Consider the following 14,734-nt stretch of genomic DNA (forward strand, 5'->3'; position numbering starts at 1 on the left):
AGAAGTCCTGCTCTCCCTGACAGAGAGTTGTTTGTAAATCTAGTTGTCTGCAGCTGTAGGAATGGTCTTTAATGAGTATCTTCCTTAAGTCCTGCCTAAGGCCATCCTGTCATGCTGCCTGAGGTTCCACCAGGGGTATTCCTGGGTAGCAGGAATCATTCCAGAGCCCATTGCATCACCCCAAACAGGTGGTGTTTCAAGTTCTAGTACTATGCCATCAGGAGGTAGGCAATTCAAAGTAAACTGCCACACCATTAGAAGGAAGTATACTTGTGAGTTTTTTGCTCCACATTTGGAGGATATCCTCAAATCCAGAGCTGCATCAAGATAGGGAATCAGAATCTGCATTGATGCTGAACTGTTTCATTTTTTTTGCCAGGGCATTTAATTTACAAACTGATGTCAAGCAATCTTTGAGATATCTGGAAGCAACTCGCTGAGAGGGGGGTTATCTCATTGTTTTGGACAACAGGCATCTCACCTGGGATGGATAATTCCTTGTCAAGCCCAGAGGTCTTTATGAATGTATTGAAGGGAACTGCCTACTGGGGTCATATACATCCACAACACAATGGATGTTATTATTCATCTGGTGGATCTTCCACATACTCACTCACATGGTGGCACGGGAGTTGTAGTTCTCATGGGTGGCCCTGCTGGGATATTTTGAGAGCCACCCATGGGGGGTGCGGGGGGTGGGTGGGGTTGGCTGCAAGAAGGATCCCTTACTGTAGAGAGGTTCTGCCTGGCCTGGAACTACTTCCTTGATGCAAGGTTATTCTACCAGAAGTACTCCTGTGTGTGGCAAAAGAAAGGTTGCTCCACCTTACTCAGGAAGGGAGGACAAAGTGTGCCTGGAGAAGAGTGGAGAAAAGAATAAAATAAAAGAAAAATTATACCGTGGAAAGATATTTTTGGGAAAAGGAAGCCTGTGTGAGCTATTTTACTTAAAATAAATACTCTTTTGAACACAAGGCATTGTCCAGTGCAGTTGTGGCTGAGGTTTGGGGGTGTAAGATGCTCTGTAGTAGCCACAGCTGTCATGTGTTTTTTGTTGATGTAAGATTTTGTATGTATTTTATTATTTATTATTTTCTTTAAGTTTTCTTTATTCTGTTAACTATTTATTAATTTTCTTGAATAGCTTTTGTAATTGCTTTTATTTGTCGATTTTTGCTTTCCCCTTGTCATGTTCAGGTTGGGGGAAAGCAGTGTCTCCAGAAGGTGAGCAGCTAATGGGGCTACCTCCTGACACTGTATTTAAGGGCACTTCAGGCCCCTGACTGATCGCTGGGGCACTGAGTAATTCGTCAGTTACTTTAGTTTGCCATTTTGTATAATTTGCCTCTTGTGAGTTTTTGCTATTTTGGTTAAAGTTAGTTTTACATTTCAGTAAAATTTGTCATTAGTCTCTGGCATCCCCAAAAGTGGAGCAGTGTAGTTGTTCCCTAGGATTGTTCAGTGAATACTTAGCCATACAAGATTGTGACACTTCTGACAACACTTGATAGCTATGACACATTCTTTTGGACTCACTCCGTGAAGCAGATGATGAAGACTTATATTGGAGGTAACTGAGACGGCCAGTCTTGATTAAAAAACTTGTAATTCTACAATACCACATATTCTTGCTTATGGAAAATGAGAACTTTTTGCAAAGACACATTAGCCAGGAGAGCTTTGTTTCAATGATGAAATAATATTTCCTGCATTCACTAGTACCTCTTTGGTTTGAGCAGTGAATTACAGCTGGTAATTGTTTTATGGAAAGCCTTAAAGCCAACAGTGATGTTGACAGCAAAGCCAGAAAGTCTGTTGACTACTAGCAATTGTAAAAATATAGCCATAGACGTATGCATTCCATATTTATGTAACACTTTGAGCCGTTCTGTTTTTAGAGTTGTGTTTTTCATGCCTCAACATCCCATATAGGATGCAAATAGCAACATTAGAACATTCTAAACATAACATATAAAAAGCTTCCCCCGATTTTATGATGATGAGGATGAAGTCTTTTTTCATCCTCTTGTATCATGAGGCAGAATATTCACATTTGTAACAGTTAAACACATTAATTCTGTCTAAAGGTGATATGACGCATAAGCCACTAAAACTGCTGTATTCTTCATTTTATAAGACTTTGCTTTAAATGTTTGCCATCTGATAAAAGTATTTTAACATGAAGCAAAGAGTCAACTTTGAGGGCCAGTAAGTTCAGAATATATGATTCTGGCCAGTCTTGCATAACCTATTAATAATTGTTAGACATTTAAGGCATTTCCAAATACTAGCAATTGAGGATTAAAAAATAAATAAATAAAAGTCAAAAGTCCAGATTAATAATTTATTCCATAAATGTATAAAACTACACTTTTTGCATGAGGGCACTTGTCAGTTGCATCTTTTGACAACTCACCCTTTCAGCAATGAAGTGGGCCACTTTAATTTCATTTGTAATTCTGATCTCAGCTCACTTTGGGAAGTCAGGTCAGTATCAAGAGCAGAGTTTGATGAAAAAAAAAATATTTTCCTTTTTGGCTTGTTTGTTTCTAATAATGTTAATATTGAAGGCAACCAATGTGATTTAATATGTTAACACTAACACTAATGATTGAATACTAAACTATCAAGCATTTTAAATGGAATTATGCTAGGTCTGATTTATTTATAAACACAATGTTAATATATGCTTTAGTATTTTATGGTTATAATATGTTCTTGAAAATTGGGCTTAAAATTAGAATTTGAAAGACTTTATTGTGCAGAAACTTACACAAACTATTCTGACTCACTTTCACATTTTTATATTATTAAGGTAATGTTATTTCTTTCAAGCATTACAGAGATGTAACATTTTTTGATAATTATTTTCAATTCCCAAAAGCTATCCTGGTAGTACTCTATATAAGCATTTTATAAAATAAAGTGTTGGCAAAGCAGGCAGTAGGTGAAAAGTATATAGTCATCTGGACTCCTGTATGTGTAATGGTTCAAGATGATGTGAAAGGTAAAAAATAGTCAACATTCTGAAACAAAACTATGATTTTAGCAATTAAAATGAGTGACTTCTTTTCTTTAAAGCCTGCTTTATACATCAACCCAAACAGTGTTTTTTTTTTTACATAAAACATAAACTTTTTAAACTGCTTTACAAGAATTGACTCTCAGATACAAGCTACGCTTAACCAATCTTGAGTTAATTATAAAATGTTAATTTGATAGAAAGAAAACCAGTTTTCTTTACAAAAATATTTACTGCTGTACAAATAATAAAATGTTTTATCACTTCATAAATACAAACTACTTTGGTTGTTTCAAAATATTTTGTTTGACTTTGCTCTTTGAAATGTCTTTTAGACACCAACCGACTATGTGAACACTTCACAGAAGTAAAAGAAGAAGGATTTAAAGCTTTGTAAGTATATTTCACATTTATCTGTACTAGTTATTAATATTAAACTTTTATTGGTTGGTAGTGGCTTAGTTGTTCATTGCAGAATTCTTCTCTCTAACAATTCATCCATCCATCCATCCATCCATTTTCCAACCCGCTGAATCCAAACACAGGGTCACGTGGGTCTGCCGGTGCCAATCCCAGCCAACACAGGGCACTCTCTAACAATTAATAACTGAAATTGTCAGATGTCTAAATTACACAACAAAATTATCTGCATTAAATTAATGCAATCCAAAGAATCCATGTGAAAAAGTGTGCTAGTTTGACTAGTAAATTTCAATTTTGAGTGTTATGGTGGTGCAATAGGATGTAATTCTACTTTACAGGTCAAGAGGCCAGGTTTGACTCCTGGCCCACTCACTGTGTTTGGAGTTTAGATGTGCTTTTCACGTCAACACGAAATTGCTCTGCATATTGCCATTCCCCCAGCATCACAAACTTGTGCTAAGTTAGATTCATTGGCAGTTTAAAAACTGTTCCAGTGTGTGTGTGTGAGTGAGTGTGCTTGTGCATGTGAGTGAGTGAGTGAGTGAGTGAGTGAGTGAGTGAGTGAGTGAGTGAGTGAGTGAGTGAGTGAGTGAGTGAGTGAGTGAGTGAGTGAGTGAGTGAGTGAGTGAGTGAGTGAGTGAGTACGCTTTGAATGGGTATTTGTCTCATTTTGGTTTCCACTTACCACCCAAAGCTTGCAGGATTTGCATTGGCTCTTTGCAGACTTATAATATATATATATAATAAAATAGCAGAAAATGAATAATGCATCCGTACATGCACACATTAGTCCTTGCCTTAATAAAACCCTGGCAGTTTAGTAGTCTCATTAATAACAAACTGGTATGCTAACCAGTCTGATAACATAGTTTAAAATAATAGGAAAAACAACAGTTTCCTTTGACACATTAAAACATGCACCAACATATGCATGCCTTGGTAGTGGAAATGAAGAAGAGAGGATATTAACATAATAAATACTAAAAAAGCATAAAAATAAAAATAAAAAAACAGGTAAACAATTAATCAACTCCCGCCTCTTATAAAATTCAATTCTGTCCCTGGCAATAAAGGCAGTTGTTTTACATACCACTTATGAATAGCAAATGCATTGCAACTTCAACATTAACAAAAAAAACACTCCTATTATTGCCAGAGCTTTCAAAAAGCACATTCAGAAAATGGATGGATGGACACAGATGTATGTAGCTGGTGTTAAACACTCTATTTAAGCTGTTTCCCACCTTCAATAATTCACTCATTATATAGTTATTTATGGGGACTGACTTGGTGAGAAGGGTCAAAAGACATGACAATGATGTCTTTCCCAGTTACAGTAGCTATTTTTAAAATAGCAATCCAGGTGAACTACATACTAGCAGCAAAATTCAAAATGTGTACTTTTGAGAATACCAATAAAAAATAAAATTCTGTTGTATTTTTTTCAATGAGCAAATATCCTCCAAGCTAACTTTTTTTTCCTTGGAAGACGCATAATCTTGTTAATGCAGTTTTCCATTGGCCTATTTTTAAATATCAGAATTTTCTTTGCTCCTTATACTGTAAATCTCTCTATATATAAAATCCAACGTCTACCTGTCTGTCTGTCTGCTTTACACAAGAGAACTACTAATCCGGGACAGAGGCTGCAGGCCAAGGGGAGGGGGAAGCATGATGTCAGGAGGGGGGAGTCGGTCTGCCTCTGTGTTTTGGAGCGTAACTTGCCTCCGCTTAGCTAGCGATATCTTTTTGTTTATTGATTTTTAAAGTTTTAAAGTTTGTCCTGTTTCACTACTAAGTGAACGGAGATGCAGGGAATGGCTAGTATTTGTATAAATATTAAAAAATTTCTGCTGATGAAGAAGAATGTTCATTAAAAGCAAACACTATTATTTATTATACCCTGCCTACCAAATAAGTTACTGATCAAACAAAAAAGATACTTAAATGTTAATATCATTTTGAAATACACAATGAAATGTGAGAGCAAATGATTAATCTTATTTAACTGAGAAAATAAAATATTACAAATCTTATGGAATATTAGATTAGATAAACTTTATTAATCCCATGAAGAAATTCAGATACATACAGCAGCAGGAACATAAAAAGCAAGGATGCATACTCATAGGACAAACAATACAGCCAATCAATCAATCGTTAATAAAAATACTTTGGGAGGAAGAACTGAATTGCCTGATAGCAGTGGGCAGAAAAGACCCTCAGAGTCGCTGCTTAGCATACCATGGTGGAATGAGCCTGTGGCTAAAAGTGCTCCAAGATAACACCTCCTGGAGGAGATTGTTTATGATGGCATGTCATTTTTGCCTTCATCCTCTTTTCCACAACAGTTTCAAGTGTGTCCAGGGTTCACCTTGCATTGGAACAGACTTTTCTGATATGTTTGTTCAGGCATTGTGCTTCCCCATAAGACTGCAGCGTAGAACAACACAATGCCTACTTTGAACTGGTAGAAGATTTCCAGCAGCTTGCTGCATACATCAGAAGACCTGAGTCTGCTTAGCAAGTACAGTCTGCTCAGGCCCTTCTTGTCCAGTGCCACTGTGTTGTCAGACCAGTCCATTTTTTTTGTTTAGGGAAAAACCCAGCTACTTGTAGCTTTGCTCCACTTCCATGTCCTCTCCGTGGATGGTGACTGGTCTCAGACTCTCGCATGCCAGAAGTCCCCCATCAGCTATTTTGTCTTAATGATGTTGAGTTGCTGGTTGTTATACCTGCACCTCAATTTTTCAAACTTACATCTGTGCTTCTCTAATTATTTTTTCAAATGAGCTCTTAAATTAATTGTATACTGTGCTCTAAATAATTTAGAATCTCAATATTTGTCTAAAGTACAAGACATTTCTAGATTTGGGTTGTGGTTCTGTCCTGGATTAGGTCTCGAAAAAGCAACAATAAAACAACCCAACTAAAACATGATTTTTAAAATTTTTTTTATAATATTGTAGCGTTCTAGTCGCTCTTTCCCAGAACCTGCATGAGAGTGGCTATGAAGAACTTGTTTTACTGACGAGGGAAATTACAACTGCTGCAGGTGCCTGCTGTGGAGAGAACCCATCTGCAGACTGCTCGAAAAATGAAGTAAAAGTTTTAAAATATTTTTCTGTTCTATTGTTTTCACTGTAAATTTTTATTCCAGCTAAGTTTGATGTTCAAATTTTCCTTCAAATGTTCTACAAAAATGTATATCTTGCCTACAACATTACAAATATATCTACTGTTCCCATTTTTACTACATTTGAAGCATAGTATAGTAAAGTTAGGCATCATGTACATTTTAAATCAACTGCCTCTTTATTAGATTTGAGTTTAATTGTATAATACCATGTTTTTTTACATCCAGTTTATATACATTATATTCTGAACACAATAAAAAATGCAGGTGTAGTCTTGGTACTACATGTTTCATACATTTATGGTGAATTTTACTTTTGAACATTTAGTGTTTGTCTGGAATGACAAGGGAAGACCAGAAGTTAAGGCTACCACACAAGATCAATGTTCGTGCAGAGTGTGCATATTTTCTTTATCGCTGATGCAGGTTTCTCTAGATATTCTAGTTTCCGTCCATGGTAATTGGTGATTGCAAACTAGAGATATGTGATTGTGACTGCGGGTGGGCATGTGAGTGGGCTTTGTGATGGACTGATACTCTATCCAGTGCTGTTACTCTTGTACGGTAAGCATTTTTGAGAATGCTATGTCATTTAATGTCTTTCCAGACTAGATTGTTTTGCTGTAGATTAAATGTCATTTACTAATATTTCACTGGTTAAACTGAAATAAAAAATTGCCTCTTTTACAGAGGGCAGCATGGTGGTGCAGTGGATAGTGCAGCTGCCTTGTGGTTAGGAGACCCAGGTTTGTTTCCCGGGTCCTCCCTGTGTGGAGTTTGCATGTTCTCCCCGTGTCTGCATGGGTTTCCTCCGGGTACTCCGGTTTCCTCCCACAGTCCAAAGACATGCAGGTTAGGTGAATTGGCGATTCTAAATTGTCCCTAGTGTGTGTGTGTGCGTGCCCTGCGGTGGGCTGGCGCCCTGCTCGGGGTTTGTTTCCTGCCTTGCACCCTGTGTTGGCTGGGATTGGCTCTAGCAGTCCCCCGTGAACCTGTAGTTAGGATATAGCGGGTTGGATAATGGAAGGCAGGAAACAAACCCCGGGCAGGGCGCCACCCCACCGCAGGTCATCAGTACAAGCTAGTCACTATATATTTAATTCATGTCTCATTCATGTTCATGTTCATGTTAATTCATGTTCATATTTAATTCAGGTCACTAAAAGTTTGGCTTTCTTAACAAAGGAAAGAAATAAATTACAAATTACATTGATTTTGGGCAAAATTAAGAAAACTGTATAATTCAATTGTTAAAAGAAAACATTTTAAAGCATTGGGTATTGAAAATATAGACAGACATACAGTACATTTTTGATCCCATATTTCATTGCTTGTTTGTTATCAATCATGATAAACATGGATGGGTTTTCCTTCAGGTTGTCTGGTTTGTCCTTTCCCATCAACAAAGACATGCAGGTTAGGTTTACTGGACACTCAAAACTGGCATTGTTTTGGAGTGTGAACCAGTGTTCCCCTAAACAGTCTCTAATTTGTTTTCACCATCTTTGTACAGATTGCAATTTTGCAATAAAGGTGGGACAAGTTCTGATAGGATTTTTCTTGCTTTCATTTTTTATCACACAAAACCTGCCATTTTGGCAAAGATGTGTAGTCTTTTTATAGACACCGTATATATGCATCAGATGTATTAAAACAATGTTCTTGTATTATATTATAGGCGGAACTTTTCCAAAGTGCAATTTGTGCATCCAATGAGATAGTCAATAAAAACAATCTTGAAGACTGCTGTGCCAAAACTGGAGATGAAAGACATCAGTGTTTCATGGAACGTAAAAAGAGCATTCCAAGGCACAAGGAAGTGAAAAAAACATATTCAGCAAAGGAAAAATGTGAAGCCTTCAAAGACAACAGACTGGCATATACGGGAGCGTAAGTGAAAAATTATTACTATTATTACTTTTGTTTTTTTTTCTCAGTTTGTGCTGGTTGCTTTTTACCGGGAACACAATGGGTTCCTGAGGTCATTATTATCTGATAGTAAGGGCTTTACAAAGTATGTGTGCAGTTCCAAGGAGGACGATTTTCTGTGCCTGGGCAGAACTCAGTTTATCTGGTAGTTCTTCAAGATATTTTTAAAGACCTAGTTGAGCAGTTCCAAGTTGTCTGATTACGACTAGAATCACACATGCCTTTGTGTTACACATGCACAAAATCTCCATCTCGAAGTCTTTGTATTTGCTGAGTTTTACTACCTCTTTGACTGAGATATTTGTGTTGTCTGGAATGGCTAGGTTGATGAATAGTAGATATTGTCTCCAGCTTCTGCTACAGAGAATGATGTCTTGTTGGTTGGCGCCAATGATACGATTGGTGTTCACAACCAAATTGTGCATAACAGTGGTGTTCTCCATCTCGACAATCTCTTCTATTATTGTTATTATTATTATAGGTCAAGCACTGTATATTCGCTATTAGTCATTGGTCATTTCACTTACAGCTACAGTATAACCGACTATATAAAGCATGAACTTTGTACCCATTGTCACAAACTTGACCACAAGTCATAGCAAGGTTTGGGGCAGCCTCCCGTATAATTGGTATCCTAGCTGCAAAATTGTAAAAATGTTACACAGCACTGATGTGTAGAAAACCCGAGTCCAAAACATAACTGAGGGAAGAGGGAAAAGATGGAGGTTTTTAAAGGGGAAGACAGGAAGTGAGGTCAAAGGGGTCAGGCTCATAAGGGTCTTCAGCCATAGGCTCGAGCCCAGACGTGACATCAAAGGGGCCAGAGCCGGCAAGGTCTTCTTCCCTAGGCTCGGACCCTGAAGTGATGTCAAGAGAGCCAGGTGGAATATCCCGTGAATGGTCTGCAGGAAAGGGAGAAAAAGAGTCAGTGCATTCTGTCAAATCTCGGTCTGATTCAGAACTGCCCTTATTCAAGCCCTTTAGCTGCCTCGCATGCGAATGTGTATGACACCATGTAGAATCTCACTCAGACCAAAAACAGTACAATTGAACAACTTTTTTACCCTTTATGCAATACATTAGATTTGGCCAGACTCAGGCAAGTTACATGGAATCTTTCCATCTAACTAGAAACCATTGTTTATGCCAAATACGGAAAATGTATCTAAATGCTGAATATACTCAAATGTAGAGTCCTTCATCTAAAATGGATAGAATGTATTCAGAAAATTTTAAATGTAAAACAATACAATAAAAATAATGCCTATTAATGGTTCTTTCAAAACGTCCAGAACTTTCAAGCATCTGGGGCCTTTTTTAGAAGCATCAGGCACAACACAGAAATCAAATTTACCCTGGACAAGGTGCCACAGTTACATTCACACAAGATCAGTTTAAAATGACAAGTTAGTTCACCACACGTGTCTTTGGGGCTGTGGGAGCAAACCTAGAGCATCTAGGAAAAGTGCCAGGAGACAGCAACTGGACTTAAGATTTGAAAAAGGATACTAGATATCCTTGAGGCAGTAGCTCCATCATTTAATAATCATATTTGGAAATTATTCTTTTAAAATAAATCACATTAATGTAATATAAGTTTGTTGCTTCTGAAAAAAAGTACAAAATGTGTTCTTATAACACAGCATTAACTTTTCAAATCAAACAACATAACGTTCTAAAATCCTATTAGTCCAAATCAGGACTATAGCCTACTCTGGCAGCATCTGGTGTAAGGCAGAAAATACTCCTCGATGAAGCACTATTTTACTTGCCCCATCTTCACTCTCACATGGTGTCCAGTTCAGAATCAGCAGTTAACCAAACAAGCACACCTTTGGGTATTTGGAGAGAAGGCTGACAGGAGTACTCACAAGAACTCATGGAAGATTCCGCAGAAAGCAATAACTGGGCCTAGCCTTCTCAAAAACTAAATACATATTAAATATATTTTAAAGAGTTTAGATTTCTAGATATTTGTCATGTTTGAATATTACATTATATTTAAAAAATATATTAACCTGGCATTGAAGATATAATCAGTTCAAGTGATACTGAGTAGATGTTTCTTATTTTTAGATATGTTCTGTATAAAGTCACACTGTGACACAGGAAACATTATAAACTTATTATCAACCAAGTTCATTTAAGTAGGTAATACGGTTTTAAATTAAAGCCTTATGTGCAACTGACTTCAACTACCTTCAGTGAGTTATATAGGAGTTCAAAATTAATTTGAGTCATTGGGAAGACTGTGTGTAGCTTTTTCCAGGTAAAAAGATAATGCATGGGAGATCTGTCTTGGGTCTGGACATAGAGTATATGGCATGGCTTATACACAATATATTTAGAAATTATTTTGGTTAGATCAAATTAAGGGGAAATATGTTTCCTTATATTTCAGATATAATATTAAGAATATGTATTTTAACTACACATGTTTTACATAATTAAGCATTATCTTTTTTCACATATATAAGAAAATTCATTCAAACTTATGCATTCAATGACCAATGCTTTCTCTTTAGAATATTCATATCACAGTAATCAATGTTGTTAACTTTAATTCACATAAGTATTATTTTAACTCATTCTGTTACTGATCATAACCCATTGCTAATACGTAGTATGCTTTCCGGCTTTGTGCTTTTATTTATTTGTGTCAAACTGAATAACATTTATTTAATTTAGGGATATCAAAGCAGAAACTAGGGTTTCAGGTCTGGAAATTTCACTTCTTCCAAAATATAATTTTTGTGTATTTGAATCAGTTTAACATGTGCATTGATTGGCCTATATGTTTCATTCTAGCTATAAATTTAACTTTGTGACTGCACCAGAAGCAAACAACTATTAATAAATTAAAAAAAAAAACTAATATTTTCTAACATTTTTAAATTCCACAGATTTATTTATAGATTCTCCAGAATGCATATTATGATGCAGCCACGTATAATCATTGACTTTGCTAAGAGAATTGGTGATTTGGCAGAAGAATGTTGTGCACAGGAGGAGAATTTAGACACTTGCTTTTATGAAAAGGTCTGTAAAATTTTAACATTTTTTTCAGTTTAAATACTCTAGAATGCATTATTCTTTAGTTTGCTTAACTTACAGAAAAAATATGTAATAAAAATAATAGAGAAGTTAATATTGGAAGTGATCTTTTCTTAAAATAATGTTAAAAAATAATTCATCCAAAATTAAACAAGAATGGTTCTAGAGAAAGGAGTAATTCTTCAAAAAAACATTATATTATTTGTTATTGGATTCCTCTCCTTTTTATTATTACTTATATCAAACTTTCATTTTTATTAATCATTATTAAATATCCATTCAGTCAAATCACCATTAACTACAGCATATTCAGAAAATATTAAGATTGCTTCACATTTTTCACATTTTGCTCTGTTGTAGTCTTCAATTACAATGATTTAAAACTATTTTATCCCTACTTCGAACAACACTCAATACCCCAGAATGATAAAGTTTTTCTAAATTAAAAATAAAAAACTGAAATATCACCTTGACACAACCATACAGACTCTCTTCTCAAAATTTTGTTGAAACACTTTTGGTGGAGATTACAGCCAGGAGTCTTTTTGTGTATGATGTAAGTTTCACAAACTGGATTTGGGGATTTTCTGCCATTGTTCTCTGAAGATCCTCTCAAGCTGTGTCAGGCTGGATACAGACTGTTGCTGGACAGCTGTTTTCTAATCTTTATGGAGATGTTTAATTGGGTTCAAGTCCAAGTTCTGGCTGGGCAAATGAAGAACATTCTCAGAGTTTCCCCTAAGCCACTTATGATGTGTCTGTGGTTTGTGCTTTGGGTCATTTTTCTGTGGGAAGGTGAACCTTCAGCACAGTCTTAGGTCCAGACTGCCCTGGAGCAGGTTTTCATTAACTTTGCTCTAGTCTCCCAGTCCCTGTCTCTGATAAACAACTCCACCGTATGATGCTGTCACATCTAAGCTTTACCATTTGGAGTGTTACTGGACAGGTGAAGAACAGATCTTGGTTTCTTCCAGATATCCTCGTAAAACTAATCTTGGTTTCATCAGACCAGAGAATCTTGTTTTAGAGTCTTTCAGGTGTCTTTATGCAAACTCCAGTCAGGCTTCCATGTGTCTTTTACAGAGAAGAGGCTTCTGCTTGGCCACTGTTCATAAAGTCCTGATCGGTGGAGTGTTGCAGTGATGGTTGTCGTTTTGGAAGTTTCTCCCATCTCCACATGGGATCTCTGGAGTGTAGCTAAAGTGACGATCGGGTTCTCCGTCATTTCTGGCCAGTTTCTACAAGAACTGTGGTTGTTCCAAACATCTTCCATTTAAGAATTTTGAAGGCAGGTGTGCTCTTGAGAACCTTTAATGCTGCAGGATTTTTTGTAGCCTTCCCTAGATCTGGAAGCAAATCATTTGACCTCATGGCTTAGTTCTTGCTTGCATCACTTGTGGGACCCCCATATAGACCAGTTTGAGCCTTTATTAGTCATGTCCAATTGAATTGCCCACAGGTCGACACCAAACAAAGTGTAGAAACATCTCAGTATTGATCAATAGAATGTGAAGCACCTGAGCCAAATTTCAAGGTACATAGTGAAGTGTGCCAATGTGATATTTCACTTTTTTATTTTTAATAAATGTGAAAAATTTCTAATATCTTGCTTCCACTTTGTTATTCTGGGGTGTTGATTGTTGCTTGATATGGGGAAAAATTATTTTATTGATTATAGCACAAGGCTACAACATAACAAAATGAGAAATAAGTGAAGGAGTCTGAATACTTTCTGAATCCTCTGTATTTGTTTAATAATATATTAGTATTGTTTTTTGTTACAGATCAGATTTTAGGCTTTTTTTTCTTGTTGAGGGCAGAATATTACAATAAAAACAATCAATGACTTGCACTTAAGGCATTGTTTTTATTATGTTTACAAGTCAAACAATCTTTTTATCTATTTTTGCAGAAATCAGTTTGTCAATATAATGTCACATTAGTCATATCTGGCACTTATTTCTTAAAGGAAAAGTAAAGATTTATACCTTTCAACCATTCCTGTCATTGCTTTATCAAAAGATATAATTGCCACACTAATTTACTGTTCTGGTGGTAAATAAATCTGAAGTTATTTACTAAATGAAATGATTTCCCTTCTTTCAACAGGGCAGACCAGTTCGAAATTATTTGGCTGGCGTTACTGCTCAGTCACATTCCTTATGTGCAATCAGCAAAAAATATGGAGAACGAGTTATAAAAGCAAAGTAAGATTTCATCATTATAATCACTTTTACGTTTTTCTTTGTCACTTGAAATGCTGTTGTTTTGCAAGGTTATACTTATAATAATGATTGTTAAAAGCTAGAACTACTGTATTTTCTCTTACAAAAGGTCAAGGTCAAATGTACAGATGATTTCTTACTTAAATTAACACCATATATATATATACTGCATATATATTTTATTTTATTTTATTCCAAATGTTTTTCTTCTTTTAGGAAAGTAGCTCAGTACAGCCAAAAGCTACCACAAGCCACACCAGAAGAAATTGGAGACATTACCCAAAAAATAACATCCTCTGTTTTCACATGCTGTTCTGGTGATTCAGTGAAGTGCATGAAAGAAAGGGTGATTACAAATTATTAATGTATTAAATTTATTTATATTCAACATAGTTGTCATTATTATAATTTCATTTCTTAATTATGATCACATAACATAAAATATGACATCACATAAAGCAGAAAAATGTAAGATCATACTTGATCAAATTAAAGTGGTGAATTTTAAAATGATAATATTGTTAAAGATATGTAAAAAAATGTTTAATTTTGCAGAAACAAATAATTGAGGACGTTTGTGCACGTGATGATATTGTGTCAAGAACCAAACACCTTGCAGAGTGCTGTAAGCTTTCAATAGTGGAAAAGGGACACTGCATTGAACATATGGAACCTGATGAGAAACCAGCAGACCTCTCAGAAAAAGTAGAAAGCTACATTAAAGATGCAGATGTCTGTGATAAATTTGCTGCAGGGAAGGATTTGTTCATTGGAGGGTAAGACTTAAGTTCATTTGAATTGTCACATGCATAACTACAGGTGCGTTCATTGCATAGATAAACTGAATTTAAAGGACATGACCAAGGGAGTCAAAAAGCTTGTATGGTTGGTGGGTTGTGGAAAATGAGCTAACAATACTTATCTTGTTCCAGGCTAATGGTATTT

The 14,734-nt window shown here is 35.9% G+C and overlaps 1 protein-coding gene across 12 annotated transcripts in view; it reads left to right on the plus strand.

Annotated features, from left to right (window-relative positions):
• Window positions 1-2,321: 2,321 nt before the first annotated feature.
• Window positions 2,322-14,734, plus strand: part of LOC114652093 (albumin 1-like) — a 116,062-nt gene continuing 103,649 nt past the window's right edge. For 4 of the 12 annotated variants that reach the window (XM_051928306.1, XM_051928305.1, XM_051928307.1 and 1 more), the window contains exons 1-8: window positions 2,323-2,487; window positions 3,358-3,415; window positions 6,415-6,547; window positions 8,260-8,471; window positions 11,414-11,549; window positions 13,674-13,771; window positions 14,006-14,135; window positions 14,345-14,565. In XM_051928306.1, the coding sequence (XP_051784266.1) occupies window positions 2,427-2,487; window positions 3,358-3,415; window positions 6,415-6,547; window positions 8,260-8,471; window positions 11,414-11,549; window positions 13,674-13,771; window positions 14,006-14,135; window positions 14,345-14,565 (1,049 nt within the window). In that variant the 5' untranslated portion in view covers window positions 2,323-2,426. Of the gene's footprint in view, window positions 2,488-3,357; window positions 3,416-6,414; window positions 6,548-8,259; window positions 8,472-11,413; window positions 11,550-13,673; window positions 13,772-14,005; window positions 14,136-14,344; window positions 14,566-14,734 lie in introns of all 12 variants that reach the window. The other 8 variants (XM_051928303.1, XM_051928304.1, XM_028802281.2 and 5 more) reach the window with 6 other exon arrangements.

The sequence above is a fragment of the Erpetoichthys calabaricus genome, chromosome 5 (genome assembly GCF_900747795.2).
Source record: "Erpetoichthys calabaricus chromosome 5, fErpCal1.3, whole genome shotgun sequence".
NCBI classification, from domain to species: domain Eukaryota; kingdom Metazoa; phylum Chordata; class Cladistia; order Polypteriformes; family Polypteridae; genus Erpetoichthys; species Erpetoichthys calabaricus.